The sequence below is a fragment of the Mirounga leonina genome, unplaced genomic scaffold (genome assembly GCF_011800145.1).
Source record: "Mirounga leonina isolate KUSES-001 unplaced genomic scaffold, KU_Mleo_1.0 Mir_173, whole genome shotgun sequence".
NCBI lineage: Eukaryota > Metazoa > Chordata > Mammalia > Carnivora > Phocidae > Mirounga > Mirounga leonina.
The window spans coordinates 11,990,731-12,014,350 of record NW_023270447.1 but is presented as its reverse complement, the minus strand read 5'-3'; the positions used below and the strand labels follow the sequence as shown (position 1 = coordinate 12,014,350).

Here is a 23,620-nt window from a genome sequence, read left to right as displayed (position 1 = left end):
ACGTCAAATTAACTTTTTGGAACACATGTTCTTTCTAAGCTGGAGATCTGTCATCAAACTGTGTTATTCCTATAGTTTGGAAGTTTCTCTCTATCTTCTAATGACCGAAATTGGCCACTTTAGATGAGACAACGATTCTGTCCCTGCTGTTGGGAAATTAACCATGATCGGAGCCCGGCTGATAATACTTGTTTTCCTTGCCCTATCTTAGTCTTATAACTCCTTGGGAATAGAATGAATTCTTAAAGTAACACAAAAGAACACACTGTCTTTGAGACTTGTACTTATCTTCTGTTTTCTTCCTCTGCTATTGCAGCATGTTAGAAAACTCTTCTAAGTCAATGGCTGAGTGTGGGGACAGAATCAACCAGTTATTTGACTTGATTTTACATCTTCCTCTTGCCAGAATTTATATCAGATTGTTCTATGTTGACTCAGAGTGTTGAAAATTCTTGAGGACATATAAAGCTCTTAACTGCCCAATTTTTTAGTATTTTAGTGTTGGTTATGCCAATTTATATTTTTGGAAATTGGTAGTGAACCTATACATATATGTGCCACGTACAAGAAGGTGTTCAATAAGTATTTTTTAATGAGTGACTATAAACCATGTTTTATGTGTATGTATGTATGCATATGTGTGTATTTGCATATATATGTACATATACCAACTCGTATATATGTTGTTAAACTGTGTTTCTACTAGATTTAGTTTTCCTATTTTTACCATTTCCATAACTTGTACCCATAGTTAAGATTTCATAGTGTTTTGTGAACATTTAGTTCCTTAGACTTCTGCATCTCATTTGCCTCCACTTTCCCCACTAAAAAGGAAATGTTTTGATAAAATATATTGTGTGATATTCTAAACATTCATTTTAAAAGAACAAACCTTGGAAAGTACAGCTTTTGTGAACCTTATTTCGTGACAATTAAGATGGCATCTATGACTTGAACCACTTAACTTTACGATTGCATTCATCTATGTGGGTGATTGATATTTCTGGTGAGTGCGAAATATGCATGCAGTGTGTTATTCCATCATTATTCCTCCAGGAAAATTTCAACTTTAATGTTAATGTGTATAATTTTTAATATGCAAAAATTTTAGTTAATGCAATATTGGTGTGAGTGTGTATTAGATAATCTTTTTTTATTTGGTTTGGGATCCATGCAGTGGAAGTGAGGTTGATATTATACCCGTGTTCTTCTTGTCATATGTGTTGGCATAGATTTTTGGTTTGTTGAGAACAGATATTTTAATTTATTTGCTTAATTTTTAGGAGTTTAGGCATATAACTCAAAATCCCTTGAGAAATGACAGGAAGATTTTCTTTTCACATCAAATCTTCATTAATAACATTTTTTAAACAGTGGTAAAATCACTCTGTAAAATGTTAGAATTTTCATATACTAAAAGCAAATTTTACCAAAGCAATTCATTTGAGCAAATTCCAGGAAAACATTTTTTTCTCAGTTATGTTCAGGTTATTTTCCAAATTACAAAAATAGAACTTTCCTCAAATTCTGAATTCTAATCATCTTGAGAAAAATATATTTGAAACCTAAATTCAGAACACACTTTCTTGTTAGCAAGAAAGTCACGCCAAATATAATCGTAGTTAAAATCTTGTGGAAGGCAGATGGCTGCTCTAAGACAGATTTTTCAGTTTGGATTTTAAATTTGAGCATGATGTTTGCTTTCTTTCTGGAAATACTGAAAAGTTTGCTTTGTTTCATCTGCTACATGAATTGATGACTGCAAAAAAAGTACAGGCTGACAAACACTGAATAATTAGAATTTGTTAATTTTTCTTAGAGACCCATTTATTTCAGAATGTCTAAAATAACATTAGGCAAATGTCTTCAGTCTCATATCGCGTGTGCTGTTATTTTCTCCTTCTTTCTTCAGACATCTCGTGGGGAATTTGACTCCAGTGAATTTGAAGTTAGGAGACGTTATCAAGATTTCCTTTGGTTGAAAGGAAAACTTGAAGAAGCACACCCCACTCTGATTATTCCAGTAAGTCTACATTTTTTTTTTCCATAGGGTGGCTACCATTTTGTCTTGTGAATCATTAGAATGCTGAAAACCTAATGTCAGACCTTTAAATTTAGTGTAACTCATTGATCTTAGAAACATTTGCTCTTAAACATTCAATCTATGTACAGATTTGTTTTTCTAAACTATTCTAAATATGTTAAGATTTTGCAGGTTTTGGTTCTGGCATTGTGAATCTTGAAAAATTATTTTTATAAGAAATCATCACGTGTTTGAACAGTCTTCCAGAAAGGAAGAGTACAGAATTTCTTGTAATCCCATGCCACATAATGCTCAGATACGTTTTAAAATTTTTTTGCCTCAGCCGTTGCCTGAGAAGTTTATCGTGAAAGGAATGGTGGAACGCTTTAATGATGACTTCATCGAGACACGCAGGAAGGCACTGCAGAAATTCCTGAACCGAATTGCTGATCATCCAACTTTAACATTTAATGAAGACTTCAAAGTGTTTCTTACTGCACAAGCTTGGGTAAAGAATTTTGATTTATACTCATATAATCCTTTAGTGTCTTTATGTATCGTAGGTTGTACGCTTCCTCTTGTTTATCTTTAAATCAGGCAGCAGCGTCCTTGAATTAAGATGGATTATCAGACCTTTGAGAGATATCCTTCAGATTTAACCCTGTGTCAAATCTACATGTAAACATCACAGACATCTTTTATCTTCCTCACATACACATATTATATTTCTCTTGGTAGCTGATTTTTTTATAATGTCAGGGTATTCCTTGCATATATAGCTAATACTGAACATATACAAATATATTTCTTTTATAATGGGTTAGGACTTTTCAAGTTAGGATAAAAGTCTTTATTAAATGGATAGATGGTTGGATGGATAGCCAGATAGAGAGTACAGTTTTCTTATTTTTCTTTCAATTACCTAATGAAGGGAAGGGGGTGTATCTATTTCTAATCCAGAAACTTTATGTGTTCCTCTTCTTTTTTCTTGTCACCTATGAGAATATAACTCACCAAGAAAAAGAATGGATAGGGAAGATGGTCAATATGAAATGATTGCTGACCAATATTGAGTTTTATATCTCTCAGTTGTTGCCAAAGTGACAGAGGCTTGAAAGTGTTTCGTCTCAGTCTTGACAGATAGTACTACTTTTTGGAAGCCCTTTGAGACTTCTGTGAAATGAATTTGTGGCCTGACTCCAGAGCCTTAGACGCTGCTAGAAACATTCTCTGTAGTCAACATTCACAATAATAGCTTGCCAGTTGTGACTTGTGCTGTCTCTGATAATGTTAACTATATCAAGAGATGCTGTAGCACTCCCAGAGAGATGTGTTACCTGGTCAGGGGGTGGCATCTGTGGTTATATGCTCATAAAATCATACTGACTTAGAGGCAAACAAGTTTACCTTCTATGTGTTCTGTGTAAGACCTTCAGGAAAGAAAATCTGGAAAATGTGTTATTTAATATTTGGGTAAATAATACATAATAATATTTTTATCTGTGGACTTGGTAGTCAACAGTATTATTTATAGATTTTTTTTTTTCGTGGTGGGTAACCTTTTATTTGATCAACTTTTATTTGATCCCAAACCTACGTTTACAAGTGGTATAACCATCACCAGGATCCCTTGGTCTTCTTCTTGGTGTTCTTTTTCAATATGCTGTACTTCTAAAGGGTTACTTTTGTGTGGTGTATCCTTTTCTTGCATTTCTTCTTTTTGCAAGTCTGTAGCCCTCCCTCCCAGATTAACTATGAAACAGCCTGCTACATACATTCTTAAAAATCTTTCTCTACAGCCAGCCAGCAAGTAGAGGTAGTGTCACAGTTTACCCAACTTCAGTTGACTGAAGAGCTCTCTATGGTCAGGGAGTATCTATTTACAAACTACTGTAGAAACAGTACGAAGACAAAGCTAGTTAGTGCTGAGCAGTGAAGCCTCTGGAGTCAGACTGATCCTTGTTCAGCACTTAATTGCTCTTGGACTTAGAGCAAGCTCCCTAACCTTCCTGTGCTTGTATTTTCTTCTGTAAAATGAGGATAATAATAGAACCTACCTCATAGTGTTATTATGAGTTATAGATGAAAAAAATGTGAGTGTAGTGCCTGGAACATACTAAGCTCTCAATACATGTTAGCTATTTTTATAACTGAAGAATTAATGAAATTTTCCTTTTTTTTTTTTTTCAGGGAGTAGTTTAGACCCTAAGAAATCTTCTCTCAATCATTTTCCCATTAGATTCCTGTTATAAAATACAGATTGCATTTCATATTATCCTCTTATCTTTTCCAACATCTTAAGCACGATCCCCTTTGTTAAACCTCGTTCTTTTAAAGATCCATGCTGAGAGGAAGCAGGTATACATGTTTCACACAAGTACTTTGAAAAGGAATATTATCAAGAAGGCAGACTTAGAGGAAGAACTGTGCCCCATTAAAACTCAGCTGCTTCAAACTACATGAAAAAAAAAGTATATGGAACATTTTTATTCTCTCTCCTTCCAGTCAGATTTCCTTTTGTTGGGAATATTGGAATATTTGCTTCAGCACAAATATTTCATTTGTCTGTCTGTCTGTCTGTTTCTAGGAACTGTCTTCTCACAAGAAGCAAGGGCCTGGATTGCTCAGCAGGATGGGGCAGACAGTCAGAGCTGTCGCGTTATCAATGAGAGGAGCGAAAAGCCGCCCGGAGGAGTTCATGGAAATGAATAACTTTATTGAAATATTTAGCCAGAAAATAAATTTGATAGATAAAATATCTCAGAGAATTTACAAGGAAGAAAGGGGTATGTAGAATCACTGGAATGTGATCACAAAGTTGTTCAGTTTCTGACAGATCTTCACATTTGCTGGTGTAGTAAAGCCACGTGAAGTTAGCATTTCTTCCTGGTTCTCTCTTAAGACTTCCGTCTCTCTGCTTACAGCCCGCATCTGTTCTTGCATGCCGTTTACTTTCTCCATTAGAGCGTTGCTTTAAATTCCTGGTCTGATCTTTTCAAGGTCCCTGCCCTGTCCGATTCTGATGCTTGCTTGTCTCTTTAAATTATCTTTTTTATTTGCCTTTTATTATGCCTTGTGGCTTTTTTTCCCTTAATAGCCAGACGTGCTGCTGGGTAAAAGGAACTGCTGTAAACAGGCCTTTAGTAATGCTCTAAGTAAGGCATGGGGGAGGAGAAAGCTTCTATAGTTTTAAATATAGAAGAGGTCTATAGTTCTAAATATAGAAGAAATTGTTATACCTGAAAGGTTCTATAGTTTTGCCATCAGGTCTCAGTCTTTTAGTGAGAGCCTGTGCTTCTGGACTGTGAACTTCACGAGTTTCTCAGTTTTCCCCTCCCTGCTTCGTGGGGACAGAATGGCCAGAGTGGGCTGGAGTTGAGTATCTTCCTTTCTCTGGTTAACTAGTGTCCCCTGAGGGCAGGCCTTTGTTGAGAAGAACAGATGCTCTGGCTATTTCAAAATGGTTCATTTTCCCTTGCAAGAAGCAGGAGTGGTTTTTATTCGGTATTTACTGTGGGAACCTCGTTGAACTCCTCCGGGTAAATCCCACAATATTGTGGGGGCCCCCCATGACTGGCTCCTCCTGAAGGTTTTAACTCTTAAAGTTGTCCACCCTGAGCCCCCAGCAGTCCCTCAGTCACAGTTGCAGTCTCCCTACCTCAGCAGTGGGTGGCTGGAGGTGGTTCCGCTCTTTAGTGTACGCCCAGGAACCCACAATTCCTTGTATTCACCTGTCTTTCCAACCTTGAGGGCAATGGTTTGTCCTGTGTCCTCTCCTATCTTCCAGAGTCAAGAAAAGGTGTTCATTTTTCAGTCTCTTCAGCATTTTACTTGTTAAGACTGAGTGATGTCTAAGCTCCTTACATGAGGAATCACATAACATTAAGTTAGAATTTCACCTTCAAGTGTGGCTTATGCCCAGACCTACTGAGAACATCTTTGATTTCTATACGATTTTGAAGGTAGTCATGGCCAGTCCCCATTTGCGTTAATCAATTGCTAGCTATTCTTGTTCCCATTTTTAAAGTAATAGTGGCAAAGTAAGCCCTGAGCTTCAGATTTTGAATGTAGTTGTATGAAGTTGGTCTCAAATGTACAACATGGATCATAGCTTAAAATCAAAAAGGTGATGTTTAAGAAAATCAGGTTTCCACATTTCCTAGTGGTATTTTTGGAACAAGTACTCTCTATTGGGCCTGTCCCAGCATGGCAGAGAAATGTATATATTGGAAATTAGGTCCCTCTTTCTATTTTCTGTCACCATTTCCTTTTTCAGTTTTCTTATTTTTTTCAGTTTATAAGTTAGACTTTATTCCATGATGATTTTTTTTCCAATTCCATGATGACTTTTTGCTAATTTTCTAATTGCATTTAACTACATTAAAAATAGGTGGCTAAGTCAATTTATATTACTTCCTAATATAAATTGGTTTGAGAGTCTCTATATTGATGGCTTATTATTTTTTTTGTTGTTATTTTCTGGGTTCCCCCATTAAACAGTAAATTCCATCAGAACCAAAAAGGGAAAAGATTTATTTTATTTCTAGTATCTAGATAGTACTTAACACATAGTAGGTGCTCAACTAAAACCTGTTCAGTGATTGAAAAAATAAATGAATTAACATATCATTTGGTGGTAGGAAAATTTGCTTTATCAAGAATCAGTTGGTTATCAAAAGAAATATAGAAAAAATTGTTATAGCTGAATGTACGTTTCCCTTTACCTTTTTTTTCCAATGCACTGATACTTGATGATGTCATGTGGTAACTGAATATAGTTTAATAATTTCTCTTAAGACTTATTGGTCTGCCCTTGTTATTTACCATTTGTCTTTTTTTTTTTTTTTTAATCTCAAGAGGCTAATTGTTTTGAGTGGGTTCTGTGATTCTAGTTCTGTTAAGTATATTCTTGATGCATAGTTAAGTGGGATAGCGATTCAGAGAAGCCGCTGGAAACTCTTGAGATGTAGGAGTTTTGTAGAATATCAATGTGATGCTTCACATTTGCTGGTGCAAGGGAATAGTTTTAAAATCTTTGGTATACTCTAAAGTTGGTGAAATGCTCAGAAGGAAAGCTGGATTTTATGGTAGATTATAAATTTGAGTTCTAATTTTCAGGGAGTGATTGCCACTGGCCCAAACTTGAGGGATTTCTTAGTCTTTCCAATGTGAAGCCCACTTGTCAGATTCTATTCAAAATGTTGGAATGTTTTCATTTGTAGCCTTGGGAGCCTAAGCTATATAGGACGTTTCATTCATATTCAAATCATGAAAATTTGGTGATCATAACTAGTGGTTTCTCTTTTTAAAAATTTCTTATTCAAGTTTTGGGGCGCCTGGGTGGCTCAGTTGGTTAAGTGTCTGCCTTTGGCTCAGGGTCCTGGGATAGAGCCTGGTCAGACTCCCTGCTCAGCAGGGAGTCTGCTTCTCCCTCTCCCTTTGCCCCTCCTCTGCTCGTGCTCTCTCTCTCAAATAAATAAATAAAATCTTAAAAGTTGTTTTATTCAAGTTTTTTCTTTGATCTTGTTTTCTTTTGTGTTCCCCAGTTTATTTGCCATATTTGTACTGATCACATGCTGTGATCCTTCTCTGTACTGGAGGCTAAAGGAGGAATAAAATGGTACCTGTCCTTGAGCTCAGAGTCTAGTTGGAGAAACAGATATATTAATAGACATTACAGTGCAACTCATTAAGTGTTTGCATATAAATGTGATCTGAGTGCTGTGTAAGCACAGTAGAATTTTAGGAAAGCTCTCTATATAAGCATAAATATTGCAGGGTTTAATGATACACACTGATGTATACAAAAATTGAGAAAAAGAGATAAAGGAAAACATTTTTCTTTGCTAGAAATATTAATTTAATATGGCCATTACTTAAAACAAAGGATAGGCCTAGATCAGGAGGGTGCAATTGGAAAGGCTCTAGTGGTCATGAAACCTAATACCTTTATTCAGTGACAACTAATATTTCCGTTATTTTTAAATTTTTAAAAATATTTTTCAGCTTGCTTGATCATATGAACTTTTGATATTTTAATAGTTTAGAGTAATATGACATATTTCAACTAACCCTAATGAGTAGTAAGATGATAAAATATAGAGAATTTCATTGTATTTAATGGATATTAGACAAAAAATTGCTCACTGCTTATACATTCTCTACCATAAAAAGCTATTATTTATCAAAGCTGATAGTACAAAAGAAAAAATGTAAAAATATTCAGATTTTAAAATGAAATCCAAATTTTTGAATTAATGGCTTATCAAGCACTGAATAATCTTTTGTTGTTCATTTGTTCTCTCACTAATATGAGAATATTTATTGAACACAGGCTTTGAGATAAAAGAAAATAATGAGACTCAGCCCCTGTTTTAAGGAGCATAGGGCCTAGGAGCATATGATATGCAAGCAATTATAATAGAATGGGATAATACAAGCATAAAATTATGATAGGCATTAATAGAAATATAAAATTATGATCAGCTCATTGAGGAGAAAGCATCTACAAATCTTTTGGAATAGAATCAGAAGGAATTTATTTGTGCTAGGATTTAAAGGATTAGAAGTAGCTTGTCAGATGGTAGGAATGGCAAAGGGCAAGGCAAAGGGATATATGTAATGTTTAAATGAGGAGAAATCATGAGATATTCATGAATGAGTAATTATTTTGGCCTGAATTAAAATATCTTTGGGAGAGAATCTCAAGGGTTGGACCTGGAGAGGCAATGTAGGGACTGATCATAAAGGTTTCTAATTCAGTTGAGAAGCTTCAATGTTTGTATACTGTGACAAAAATTAAAAGAGGGAGAATAGTTAGAAGTCCCTTGCGGTAGTGTAGTTATAGATGCTGATGAGCTGATGACAGTGGAAGCAAGAATAGATGGATGGATGGATGGATGGATGGATGGATGGATGGATGGATGGGTGGATGGATGGATATTAAGAAATATTGGAATTGGTGATTGAGTAACTCTGTGCAGGTATGTGTATAGGATGATACCTGGATTTTTTGCTTAGATCACTGGAAACAATTACTGTTAAGTAGGATATATATTCAGGAGAAGGGGAGAAAGAAGACAAGTTTGTTTAGGTAATGTTGCCTCTGAGACACTGAGGTATAGTTTATTTGGTAGGCAGATGTCCATGATAGATGACGGTGATCGTATAATTTATATTCTAAGCCAGGATACTTTTGAGAGTGAAAAAGGTGGCTGTTGCTGATCACTCTTGGACAGTAGTCATTCAAGAACTCGCCTGAGTGGATTGGAATGACCGCTCAATTTGATGAAAGAGAATATCCATCTTTTTATGTGCATTTGGGAGAATATATGCACAATGAAAAAAATAACTTTCTTACTGTCTTTAGTATAGGGGCTTTTGAAGCTTCTATAAATTGAAGGACTTAATTTTTGTTTTTAGAATATTCTGATGAAATGAAAGAATACGGCCCGATTCATGTTTTGTGGTCAGCCTCAGAAGAAGATCTGGTTGATAGCCTAAAAGGGGTTGCCAGATGCCTTGACCAATGCTGTCAGGCCACTGAGAAACGGATGTCTGGACTCTCAGAGGCCCTGCTTCCTGCTGTACATGAGTATGTGCTTTACAGTGAAATGGTAATGGTAAGAATGCCTTGTTACACTTTCGCCTTAGTCCCCAGCCTGATTATAAGCTTTACAAAGGTGGTTTCTATTTCTCTTGTTTCACCACTGTCCTCCTGTCTGAGCAGAATGCTTTGCATATAAAGATACTCCATAAATATTTGTTCACTATGTGAGTGAACTGATGAGTAGCAGAATATGTTAATAAAAGGCAGAATACTCAATAGCAACAAGGACGTGTAAGATTACACGTAGATCTGAAACATCCTCAGTCAAGATTTACATAGAGGATATGATTAGTTTTTCCAAGCTTTTAAAAGTTTACTTTAAAAATTTTTAGTGCTTTAGAAATTTCTTTTCATGAAAGAGTTGCTTACCCCCTTCTAGGTACATTTGATTTAGCAATTCATTTATCATTATGTACAAAGTACTTGAGTGGATCTTGATGTTTGTTCTGTTTTCTGGGTGCTTCTAAAAAGAAATCCTTTAAGTTAAAATGTGTTTCTTTCACTGGTTGCAAAGGCTTCTCTTCCTCTTATATCAAAGTTTTGCATTTAACCTCCTCAATTCAAGTTAAGGTTTCCAGATATTTGGGATTTAGCAATGCTATCTGCAGAGCTAATGTTTTTCATCCTGTGTTATCCTCTGCGCACAGTACCTTGGCACAAACTGGTACCCTCGGGGTTCTGGTGTTTTAGCGTGGCCGTGGGGGCAGGAGTCTGCTTACATTCAGATATAGTCCATTTCTTCTGCCATTTCTAATCGGAGCCATGTTTTCATGTACTCTTGGTTTGGAGGGAATTTTTTTTTTTTTTTTTTTAATTTTGCTTCTACCTTGGTAAGAAAAACTCTCTTAGCCTTTCAGCATGAGATCTGCCCCTTTTGTGCTTATCACATTTAGGTTTTTCTTTCAGAGCCATTAAATATTTTGTAGATATTTCAGGTTGCTGCCGTTACTTGCTTTTATTGGGGTCTTCTTTAAACAGACCCTTCTGGCTTCCCAAAAGCCTCTGAGGTTTCACTATGGAGGAGTCTCCTCCTTGTCTCCATCAATCTCCTTGGCTACATTTCATTGTTTTGCTTCATTATTGATATCCTCCTTGTGTGGCTTTTCAAAGAGTTCTGATTTGTATAATTAAAAATAGTATATTTTCCCTTAATTAGATGTTTTTCTCTTTATTATGTCAAGATGAAAATTATGTAATTGAAGTCATATATCATTATAAGTGTGGAAAAATTAATAATAGTAACCAGAAAGAACTATTTTGTAGGTTCTCATTTGATTATATTATTTTGTAGATTCCCAGGGCATAATCAGTAGCATTTATATTGCAGTTCTGGTCTGTTTTGTATTGGAAGGTTTTCTTCAGTGTGAGCTAAAATAATGAAGTGTATGCCTTGACAAAATGATTAAATTTGTATAATTTTACTATTCGTCTTCTGAAGCAAACTCTTAAACTATTTCTACCTATGTGAAGCACAGTACTTCATATTTATGGAAACAGACCTTAAATGAGACTAAATTGTAGTACATGTCATTTGGGTTAGAGAAAGGAAGGGGTTCCTGATAGTAATGGCAATGAAACATTGAAATAAATGTAAAATATCTGTGATAATTAGCTGAATTTTCTATTGATTTCTTTGAAAATACAAGAAAGGTTTATCTCTTTTGAGTGTTTTAAGAGTGATTCCACCAGGCACAAAACTAGACTGAGTAATTTTCAGGGTGCTTTTTATCCTTAATGCCTCTCAATTCCCAAATACTATAGCCATCTTATCTGGCCTCCATTTAACTGTATTATAGGTAGGTTCTTAACCTTCCTCTGAAAACCCCTAAATGACCTGTGCCTCATTAAGGCTCTTCTCTTGTACGTCCTGCATTTCTACTCTTTCTGGTTGAATTGTTCACTTACCTGGAACTTGTTTTCATTTTTCTTCCTTAACCTGTTTAGGCCACTTGTGTTCATTATCACAATTTTATTACTTAAACTAATATTGTGAAAACCAGTGAAAATGAGTACAAATAAAATGAGTCCTTGGGTCCATAAATTAGCCCAAGGAGCGTGTCTTGGAAGAAAAGTGAGTCACTCAGGGAAAGACATTGTAAAAGACTGGCAAACATAAAAGGTGAAGGTGAATTCTGCACTCAAATTGCCTCACAAGGGTGTTTTAAAGACACCAAAACATGAAATCATGATTACGCAAGAAAACAAGATGGAACTCCTCACAGTCAGAGAAGAAGCTGTGATTTCTCATCAAAAGCTTGGCTAATTGATTAATATAGATACATTTTAAGCTAAGACAGAGTCTCAGAATGTGAGTGCACACTTCAGTTTTCTGATTCCCCACTATAATTAACTCTTTGATTAACCATGCCTTTGGAATTGGATAAGTGGGCTACCAATTATTACAGACATTTTAGGTGAGTGGCCCATGTGACGTCCCAACTGCAACCACTTTACACTATCGCATGTCTTTTCAGTGCTCTCACAGATTTTTTTTTGTTGTTTGATTATTTGTTTTGCTTTTTTGCTCTTTGTGAAGAACTGTGTATGTCTAGGGTGTTCCATCAAGAGTTGTACATAAAATACCTAACCCAGGAAGATGTATATTGGGAAAATGAATAAAAGATTTGGGGAGGGGGGCAAAAGTCTCTTAAATGCTTGCTTTCAGTTTAGCTTTTAGAGATTAAAAAAAATTTTTTTTCTTTAAGTCATTGTAATCCCAAATGACTGATGACTTGGGGGAAGAGATGCTATTTATATTCTAAAGTGTATATTTTTTGTCATACAAATATTATTAAACCTAAGTGCAACCTATTCCGTCCTTGTGTTTTGATATGAAGGGTGTTATGAAAAGGAGAGACCAAATACAAGCAGAACTGGATTCCAAAGTGGAAGCTTTGACGTATAAAAAGGCAGATACTGATCTGGTAAGTTTTTAAGTTTCTTGATCTTAATCATATAGAATTCATTGTCTTAAATTTTTATTAGCAGTGTAGAACTCCATTGCATGCTTGTTTTTAAGGATTCAGCAAATGATACTAAACTTTCTTCTAAAAACTGATTATACATTGAGTACCCATTGAGTCTGCAAGCTAAACAATGATGCTTTTCTGCTTTTCCATCTTATATTTTGTCTCTTATTATGAGTAAAGTTTGAAGTTAAATTTTTTTAAGTGTTAGTAGAAGGTATGGAAAGTACCTAACATTGTTCCAGAAGGTTAGTAGATAAATCCATTTTTTGCTCATTATATAAGGTTTTTATACAAATAAGTCAATGTTCCTGTACAGTTTTCCGTAGTTCTTGTCAAAACCTTTAGAGAGGAAGTGTCTTTGCTTTCAAGTTTCATCCTTTCCTTGCAGTAGATTTTTATGGAAAATTTCAAACATAAAAAGTGATATAATAAATTCGTATACCCATCACTGGGCTTCATTCATTTCCAACATTTTGTCTGCCTTTCTTCATCTGTCTCTTTCCTCACCTTTTTTCTGAAGTGTTCTCATGCTGATTCCAGACACTATCGTATCACCCACAATATTTTAGTATTTATATTTTATTGTCTTTGCATATCTTCAGAGTACTACTTTCACCTTGGAATTATTATTCTCATTTTAAAATTGAGAAAGAGGCTTTCAAGGTGGAGTAACTCTCCTAAGTTCATATAGTTCTTGAAGCAGAAGTAGGCTCAGAGGTGTTATCACTTGCCTTCCTCAGACTTCTGCCTCCCAGAGAACAAGTATAAAAGTGGGAAAAATTGAGTATTACTTTGGTTAACTTCTGTTGAATTTTCTATGATCCTTTTTAACGTAAGGATTTTGTTTAGTATTGAGTACAATATTGAGTATGCTTATGGCAGTTGCGTGGGGAGTTCTTAAAACCCTCCATTAATCCTAGTATCATAGCCCCCATCCCATCCTGGCTTGGGGTCAGCCTCCCTCTTCTCTGCTTTAATTTTCTCCCTGACTTTAATCATTTTCTAACAAGAGATACGATTTTGTACTTACTGGTTTTCTTTGTACTTACTATCTTTCTCTCTCTCCCTGTCTATAATCTAAGCACCTGAAAGGCAGGAATTTTTTATTTGATTCCCGAAGTGTTCTCAGCCCCTAAAACAGTGCCAGAGATATTGTGTAGCTGCTCAATAAAAATTTAGTGAATAAATGAATGAATGAAAATTGCAGTGATGGCTCTGATTCACAAAAATACGCTGAAGGCTTAAAGCAAGAAGTCTCTACAAATTCAGATTTTGTGTAGAACATCGAGCCTTCACCAGGAAGTGACTATGAATTATCCTCATCTTCCTTGAACTATTTTTGTTTTTCAAACTCAAAGTTCTTTCTCCTGGATGGAAGGTGAATGGGCAGTGGTGGACTGCAGTGGACAGAGTAGGAGAATGGCATCTGAGAAAGAAAATAATGGGAAATGTAAAGCCAATGGAACTAATGCTCAGTGGGGAAAATCATGTTTGCCGTTACCTCAAGATGAGGAGAAAAAAAGAGGAAACCCAAGGTTAACCTTTTCTTCACAATAGGGAATGTGTGTGTGTGTGTATAAATTTAAAGAGTCACTTGGAAAGAACAAAAAAGAATGGGCACGTGTACAGAAATTATAATTGTATCTTTTGAACTGTGGATTCTTTTTATTTGTTAGGTAATTTTTAAAGATACTGAAAAATTAGCAATTAGATAAAATTTGCCCTTCACTAAATACTAGATAAAGTACAGTATTTTAAAGTTTCAGGAGAATAGTTACATGGCTTAAAAACCAAGCATCTGTTCAGAATGGTTTATATTCATATTTTAAATTGAAAGGAAGAGTAATTGAGATTGTTCCAACCACAAAAATACAGGAAAAAATAGCTTGGGCCCAAATACGGCTAGGCTTTCCCAACTCAACTAAAAAAACACATTTTTTTTTCATTTGACTTGCAAATATTTTGTCTTTTGCTCTATAAAAATTTCCTTGATATCTCATTATAACCTAATGATCCATCTGTATTTATGATTTCATTTTATGTGTATGTGTCATATCCACTATAAAGTATTTTTTACCTAGTTATCTGCTATGTTGTAGGATTGGAGAAATTTGAAACTTTAATTATCTGCATTATACTCTGTAAGATATTTTAAATTAAGATTTGAAATGGACACATTTAACAGACGTTGCAAATGTTTTTTGTTGTTGTTTTTTTTTTTGTTACCCATCAAAACAGATCCTTCCTAAAACGTATAGGGACTAATTTAATGATTTATGAATGGTACCATTTACGTTTTCAAGCAGTTTATTTGTTTACAGACCTCACTTCCAAATGCCTATGTGTTATGACGGTATCTTTGGGAGAAACTGTCCAGGGTGACTCTCAGAATGAACCTGCCATGATTGGTCACAGAACAACCAGAGGGAAGTTGCTTAGAAATATGCAGGATAGGGTCACCATGGAAACGCGCCCTTGTGAGGTCCTTCTAAGGAGCCATCCTTTGCAGTCACCATGGCGACCCTGGCAGAGAACTGAATATAGCAATCTAGCCTGGTTGTTTACCATGGCAACTCAAGCAGGGCCACTTTGGAGACAACCCTGGGGCCATTTCTATGGAGACCTGCCGGGGCTGCATTTAGAGGCCCCATCAAAGTCACCTTTGGGTGGGATGCTATTTGCAAACCCAGCAAAGCAACTCATAATGAAAAGGTCCGTGAAATGAAGCTTTACCAAGAAGGGCAAAAACTAGGAGAGTTATAATTATTGGGTAGAAATGAGCAGAGTTGTAACATTCCAGAGGTCCTTTTAGACATATCAGGTGACGGTTATGTGGGCTTCATGGCACACAGAAACAAGGTTCTGGACTTTTACCTTGCCTGTAATTTTGTAAATGCTGTAAATTGACAATAATGGTATTATTGTTAGTTTTTCTCATCACACAAATATGCCTACAAAAATTATGTGTTTGCCTGCAAACTAAAAACAGTGCTTTAGAGTGAATTCTTTGATTTATTATCTGGGTAGTTATAAAGTGGCAGCTTCTTAGAGCTTGTGGTTTGTAGTTCTTATCTCACAACAATAAAATACATCGTTTTAAAATGACCTAAACTCAGTAAAGACTTTCAGAATACCCATTTAAAGTCAGCTCAGCTGTTTTTTCAGTTTTGACATTTAGGCTTTGGAATTAGGTAGATGTAGGATCCAGTCCTAGCTCATCTGCTTATTAAGTCTATGACCTAGGACATGTTTCCTAACTTCTTTTAGCCTTGTTTTGTCATGTATAATTTGGGGGAAGTTATTAGTACCTTTCTAATAGATTTGTTTAAGGGTTAAATGGTACAGTGTAAGTCAATTATTTGAATCCTAGTAAGCACTCAGTGGTTGTTAGCTGCTGTTATTTTGATGACTTTATAGAAGTAATATTTGAGATGGCTTCTGTAAAATGACTTCAGAATTTTTCCTTGAAGATCAGGGAGCATATTGCATGTACAGTCAGTATTATGAAAAGCAGCAAAAGCTCAAGAAGCATGCTAAACTGAGAAAACTAGGTTGATGTATAGGGAGCATGTATAGGGGAGATAAGGAGATGTGGCTATAAAGATAGGCCACAGTCAGTTAGGGAGCCTTGTTGTCTGTCAGGATGAGGAATATGGACTTGATCGTTTGGGCAGCATGGATCCAGTGGGAGCCTGAACTGAAGAGGTAGTTGAGGAGTTAGAGAGGGGAGTAAATTTGAGAGAGTTGTAGGTGGAAGATAGAATCCATAGCAGTTAAAGAATGAAGGGAAGTCAATGTTTCAAGTTGTTAGTGACCCTTACCATCTCTAGCTTGCAAGGAGGGCAGATAATGAATGGCTCTATAGACTGAACTATATCATATAAAATGGAGATAAAAATGAGAGATATGCAACTTTATGTCATGATAAGATGACCTTTAAGGTAGAGGTATTCAATGAAACCTGTCGACAAATGTTGTTGAGGACCGACTGTAAGAGAGACACTATTGCAGGCAGTGGGGAGATAGCAGTCAAGAAAAGCAGGCCCTCATTCTAGTGGATGGAGACAATAGTAAACAATTAATTAATTAAAATTTAAGTTGATTGTCCTATAAGGATAAGTGCGGAGAAGAGGGAGTGTTTGGGAGCAGTGAAATTTAAAATTGGGGGTCAGGGAAGGTCTTACCAAGAAGGTGATTAAGTAAAACCTGAAAGGGGGGAGGTCTGGAGCTCCGTGAATATCTGGAAGAAGAGCATTTCAGTTAGAGTCAGTAAGTACAAAAGGGTAAATATGCCTGCACGGTTCAGAAAAAGCATGCAGACTAATGTTGCTGGAATGGAATGAGCAAGTGAAAGAGTTATAGGAAATGAGGTCAGAGGGGTCAGATCCTGAGATCTGGTCTCAGTGAAATAGGAAGAGAACAGTTGAACTGAGGAGTAACACCATCAGACCTAAGTCATGAAACAATTACTGTTCTTGGGAAAGACAAGAGATGGTGTGTATGTGGTGTGTGCATGGGATAGGAGAACACCAGTGCTGGAGACTGACTACCTCTTACAATCCCACTGGACCAGGGTGGAAGGGGTGTGAAGTGGTCAGATTCCAAATATATTGTGAAGGTAGAGCTGTTTGCTATTTGGACATCTGTAGATTGTGAGTGGGCAAGGATGACACCAAGGTTCTTGGACTGAGCAACTGGAAGGTAAGAATTGGCATGAATTGAAATGGGGAAGACTTCAGAAGGGACAGGATTAATGGGGAAGATGAAGAAATCAGATTTAGACATTTAAAGTTGATGTACCTATCAGATATCCAAGTGGAGATTTTGAGTAAAGAGTTACATATAAAAATCCATATAAAAATCCAGAGGTCAGGTCAGGGATCCAGCTGGGAGATACATATTTGGGAGTTGTTAGTAGATAGTATATAAAGCCATGAGCTTTGCTGAGGATGAGAAAAAAGAGGTCCCAGGACTTAATGGGACTGAGCCATGACATATTCCAATATTAAAAACCAGAGAAGGATTAGCTGGTGAGGAGAAGGAAAGGAAATTTATATGCTTTGGCTGGTGGTAAATGATGGAACCAACACAATGAACTCAACAAATTTATTTAGGGTCATTCATCCTTTTAACTACTTCTCCATTTATGGGGAATTTATAAAAGCAGCTTGATACAGAATAATTAAGATAAGTATAGGTAATAGAGATAATAGTGTAACAATAACTGAGATTTTGAGGAAAATTCAGGTATTTTGAAGAAACTTATCGTTTTTGCAGTTTAGTTATTAAGTTTTCAGAGTCAGAGCTTCTGTTTGAAAATGCTTATTCACTTCGCTGCTTAACTGCAAGATAAATAAGGTTCATCTGTGGTGCTAAATAATGCTGCATATCCATTTTATTTTTGTTTTTATTTTTGAATGGGTGATTTATAGTTTTCCATTCAAAGCAGCATTCAGATATAAATGAATATGAATACATTTGACATTTAGCAATATGTGCATAGAATCTGAGAGTTGGATCTAGATATAATGCCATAGCTGTTTAGCAGTATATTTATGTGAGCAAAAAAAAAAAAATGCATTTTCATAAGATCATTATGATCTGGATTTGCATATAGCTACATTCAGTAGATGCAAACAGATACCAAATTTATTCAAGCTGGTCTTTGCTCTGTATGACTTGCTATTTTTGAACCAGTATTTTACTCTTGTCCTCAAATAGTGGCTATTAATCTTCAAATGTTCTTGATAGTGTACTAAACACTGTGCAAAGCAAGATTGGCTTTCCTCTAAGCTTCTAGGAAATGATAGTATTGACATAATTTTTTTTGTGTGGAGGGGGGGCAGAGGTCGCCTCTACCTTTTCTCGGATATTTATTGTCCTACCTCTCTCCCTTGACCTTTTACAAATTTATTCCTTTCTGTGTGCCTCATTTCTTAGTATCTGTTTTCCTCTCTTGGCTTCTTTTTTGTCTGTTTGCCTCTGTGCCCCTCACATACACACAAGTACACACAGGTACATATATGGCACTCATCCAGTGGAAGGAAAAGGGACTTTTTTCTTGTATATTTCCTTTTATCCATTTACTCTAGAAGGCATCCAGCATACTTTTCCTCATTTCTCACTAGCCAGAGTTGTGAAAAGTCCGTGATTGAGTCAATTACTTGGAGTGGGAATGTGGCCATCAGAATTGACTTAGATAAGCCAACAGTATGCCCCCTGATGCAAATACCAGAAAAAAAACCAGGGCTCTTTCAGGTAGTAAGAAGCGGAGTGGAGAATGGATTCTGGGTAAAAAACTAATAGACACGTGCCGCAAATACACAGTGTAGCACGTATTGGAGTAGTATACCACAGCTGGATGGGAGTTTGGGACAGGAGGGTGGGGGAGGCTGTAATCAAAACGGCCCTCAGCAGCTTCTCCTCCCAGAACAAAGTCCCTGCCAGTGCCTAGAATTCCTGTCCCTCTATACCTTCGGCAGCAGGCCTCTCATTCAGGGCATCGTTGGTTTGAGTGGTTGTGGGGGGGAGGGGGGTGGGGCATGTACTCCTATTTACATAAACTTGTAAAGGAGGCTAGTGGATATTTGAGTCAATGGTAAAACATCATGTCTACCCTATGAATAGGAGTCTGTTGAGTCTGGGATCTCCATCTGAAATTGTACCATATTACTTTCCCCCTCTAACATTTATTTTTATGCTCCTGGCACTTTTATGTAGAGCTGTCCCTGAAAAGTATTTCATACAAGGTCTCAAACCCAATTGCAGAGTTGCATGTAATTTCAACCACAACACTGTGCTCCTTTGTAGTTTTAGGCAAGTTATTTACGTTTTCCTTGCCTCATTTTCCTCGACTATAACAGTTGTGGGGAATATCTTCCCTACAGTGTTAGTAAATCAGCATCTGAAAACTTAGTCCAGTGCCTAACTAGTGTTAGATTGTAAATATTTTTATAAGCAATATTAGAAGAACTTTCTTTGAAGTGTGTGTTGGATGTTTTACTCTTCTAGAGCAAAGTTTAAGTGTGGCTATAGTTTTGCTTCTTGGACCTTCACAATGTCAAAAAACTATATTAAGAAAAAAAAAAAAAGGCAGCAATTAGCTTGGCTGAAAAATGACCGCTCCCAGTGACCCCACCTAGTCACTCTAGGTAATTGAATAGATAATTTAAAACGTATCTGAATTTGTACAATCAAGAAGTTGTGTTTTGGACTCCATGGGATTATTTTAACTAAACTATACTTGGTATTATGCCATTGATTTATAATGAAGGACTTCTTAAAAATGAGAACCATAAATCCCTTTATGATAAGCATCAACAGCACTGACTACATTTTATTTTTCATTTATGAAGACTCTTGAGAAAAGTTTCATTTATCTCTCAGCATCAGCAATAGGATCTAATTTCTCCTGAGCCATTAGCTTTTTTTTTAGCATATACATCAGTTTTTTGTTTTTTTTTTTAAAGATTTTATTTATTTATTCATAAGAGACAGAGACAGAGAGAGAGAGAGGCAGAGGGAGAAGCAGGCTCCCAAGGAGCAGGGAGCCCGATGCGGGACTCGATCCCAGGACCCTGGGATCATGACCTGAGCCGAAGGCAGACGCTTAACCATCTGAGCCACCCAGGCGCCCTATACATCAGGTTTTATACTTGATCCAACCCACCGTTTACTTTAGTTACTAGACTACTAAGAGCCCCAATTCAGATCCAGTTCTGTCTGGCAAGTAAGTGTGTCTTTTGTGTGTCATCCTCACCCCTGGCTTTAACCATGTTTTTCCCTACTCTTATTTCCCCTCTGCACTAATGCCTTTATTAACTTACAGGGTTTAAGCTAGTTGTAGAGTATAACTTTTGAAGCCATTTCAAATCTAATATGGAACAAGTGAGAAACATCAATAAAAAGAGCTTAAAGCATTTCAAATCAACTAAAAGATCAACACATTTTTTATAACATATTTATGATGAAAAACCATGTTTTAGTCACTTTCTTTTTTTTGAATCCACAAACACTAGCATGTCTGTTGTGAACACAAATTTGAACGCTGACAGGCTCATCTTAACTGTTACCAAGAAAATTAGTCAGGAGATATCTGAAGGTGAAGTGAGAAACTTGTATGACTTCCAGAAATTTTTACCCATGAAATTTGCTTAGGGAATGTATTACATCTTAATGTTTACTGATTTGAAAAAAAGAACACATAAACCTACAGTCTTGATGAATGAGGCTTGTGTATGCTTGTGGTGGGTGAGGGTAGAAGGAGGGAGGAGACAATGGAAGGCTTAGAAAAACAGAGGCAGTGTAACATTGTTGTAGATGATTTTCTAAAGGAAGATGGTTAGCTCCTGTCTTTCTCTCCGAACATTTTTTTCCCCCACTGTCTTAACTGCAACAGAAAAAGTAACAAATGGATAAGTGAAAGAAGTGGTTTAAAATTCTAGTCCTGTCTTCTCAGGATTTAAGAAATTCTACTTAACGGTGTCCTTGTGGATTTGTGGTTTGGTCTGTGGAGTTCTGCCCACCATAGATATAATAGTTTAAATAGCTGTCCCATATAGAAACTCAAAATAGATTCAATTTCCTTTTAATTTAGACTTTTTGTTAATAAGAAATGTGTCCTAAGGGTCTGTCTTACATATCTCTTTCACTCCCGGCCTGGCCTAGGCCCTCAATAAATATTTGATTATGCTTAGAGCAATAACACACTGGGAGTCTGAAGCCTGGAGAGGGCTCTGATTCACTTTTACTTAACTTGTGACCTTAATCAGACATTAATTATTCTTTATCCATGAACATGCAGAAATAATGCTTACTTTGAAGACATTTTTTTTGAAGATGAATCTAGAACTTGTGTCAGTAAAAATTTTGGTAAGTTAGAGGAAGAAAGTATAAAAGAATAATATATGTTAGGGAAGATATAATGGTACCATAAAACATGTTATTTAAAGTATGAATCATTTAAATAGCACTACTAAAAATTAAAAAAAAATTATATTTCCATGACGAATAGAACCAGTAGTTTTTCTTCCAGCACAGTGCTGGATTGCTAAATTAAGTGCATTTTGATGTGTTATATTTCTAGGCTTTGGAAAGGAAGCATTTTCTCTCTATTAAATCATAGTCAATAGGGCAGTAAGTTTAGGGAGAGATACCCTATCAAAGCACCATTCAACTTTCAAAGAGTTTCTAGACCCAAACTAGTGCTTTCCATTGTCTATGCATATTTTGCATCTATTTAGTACCTGTTGTGTGCCAGGCACTGTGCTAATCATTTGCATATATTATTCAATGTATAATACTACAAGTTCGGTAGTAGTTTATTCCCATTTTGTAGATGAGAAAATCAAAGCCTAGGTTATCAGTCAGCCAAGAGTTATTAGCTGCTTCCCTCTCCAGGCACTTGGCTGTGGGGAAATTGCAGGGATGGAGACCGACAAAGCCCCTATCCTTAAAGGTGATTGCAGTCTAGTTGGGGGATACTGAAAAAAAGGAAAAAATAATAAATGACTATGATAATTTGATAACCAAATTAAACAAATTTAATAATAGTAAATTTAAATTAAATTAAATAATTTAATAAATTACGAAGGGACTGGACCTGGGCGATGCGATAGAGAATACGAGGAAGGGAAGAAAAGGTCTTTCTGAAAAGGTAACATTGAGAGAACAGGTGAATGCTGATAAGGGGCAATCATTCCAAGATCCAGACACAAGTGTTCTAAGAAGAATCCATGCAAAGCGAGCTCTGCACGTTCCAGGAGCTTAGTCACAGCTTGTTTAGCTGGAATATAGAAAACGAAGGGGTGGAGGCTGGGGATGAGGACCGAGCAAACAGGATAAAAACACATAGGTCTTGGGTTTTATTCTAGTTGCTGTGGGGAGCCACTGACAAGTTCCAAGCAGGGAAGACTTGTGATGCGAAATGTTGTGTGCTTGTAAGTTTGGTATTTTTTAAATCTTGAATTGACTTATAGAAAAGTTGTAAGTAGAGCTCAAAAATCTCCCCACCCCCCACCCTGCCTTGAGCCACTGGAAAGTAAATTGCAATCCTTATACTCAGGACTCCTTGATGGTGCATGTTTCTTACAAACAAGGACACTCTCCTACATAGCCATAATACAACTAGGAGTATCAGGAAATTATCATGGGAACATGACTTTCATCTAATGCTCAGACCCCATTCAGATTTTGCCAGGGTTCTGTAATGTTATTGACAGCATTTAGTTACATGTCTTCTTCAGTCTGTAACAGGTCTTTCATCTTTCCTTGACTTTCATGACCATTACATTTTAGAGGCTAGTTATCGTGCAGAATACCTCCAATACCAACTTGTTTGGTTTTTCCTTATGGTTAGATTTAAATTATCAATCTTTGACAGGGATATTGCTCAAGTGATGCTGTGATCTTTTCATTGATCTCTGCCAGGTAGCACAGGATTTTTATTTGGCCCATTAATGACAATGTCCTCTTTGATCAGTTGATGAAGGTGATATCTGCCCAGCTTCTCCACTGTAAAATCACTCCTTTCCCTTTGTAGGTAATAAACACTTTGTGCAGAGCTACTTTGAGGCTATATAATCGTACCATTCGTTATCATACTTTAAACTTCCAATTGATTTGTGTATGTGTGTTGTGTGTGTGTGGTTGTGGCTTTCTATGTTAGTCAGTAAGTTCGTTACTATCACTGTTTATTTTGATACGCAAATTGCCCCCAGTTTGGCTAATAAGGCAGTCTTCAAGCTGTTTTTTTTCCCTTTTGACATGTTCCCATCATTCTTTCTCATACAACAAAACATTCCAGGCTCTTCTTATACTTTTCTTGTCCTCAGTCCTTTTTCTAACAAGCCCTAGTTACTTTTTTTTTTATTATGTTAATCACCATACAGTACATCATTAGTTTTTGATGTAGTGTTCCATGATTCATTGTTTGCGTATAACACCCAGTGCTCCATTCAGTGCGTGCCCTCTTTAATACCCATCACCAGGCTAACCCATCCCCCCACCCCCCTCCCCTCA

General features: G+C 36.4%; 1 protein-coding gene across 5 annotated transcripts in view; it reads left to right on the top strand.

Moving 5' to 3' along the window:
• SNX7 (sorting nexin 7) overlaps positions 1-23,620 on the top strand; it is a 166,530-nt gene that overhangs the window by 31,375 nt on the left and 111,535 nt on the right. For all 5 annotated transcript variants that reach the window (XR_004681569.1, XM_035017958.1, XM_035017961.1 and 2 more), the window contains exons 3-7: positions 1,913-2,023; positions 2,367-2,531; positions 4,611-4,809; positions 9,446-9,645; positions 12,470-12,556. Coding sequence is in view for 4 of the 5 variants with exons in the window: in XM_035017958.1 (XP_034873849.1) it covers positions 1,913-2,023; positions 2,367-2,531; positions 4,611-4,809; positions 9,446-9,645; positions 12,470-12,556 (762 nt within the window). In the remaining variant the exon portion in view is untranslated. The remainder of the gene's footprint in view (positions 1-1,912; positions 2,024-2,366; positions 2,532-4,610; positions 4,810-9,445; positions 9,646-12,469; positions 12,557-23,620) is intronic.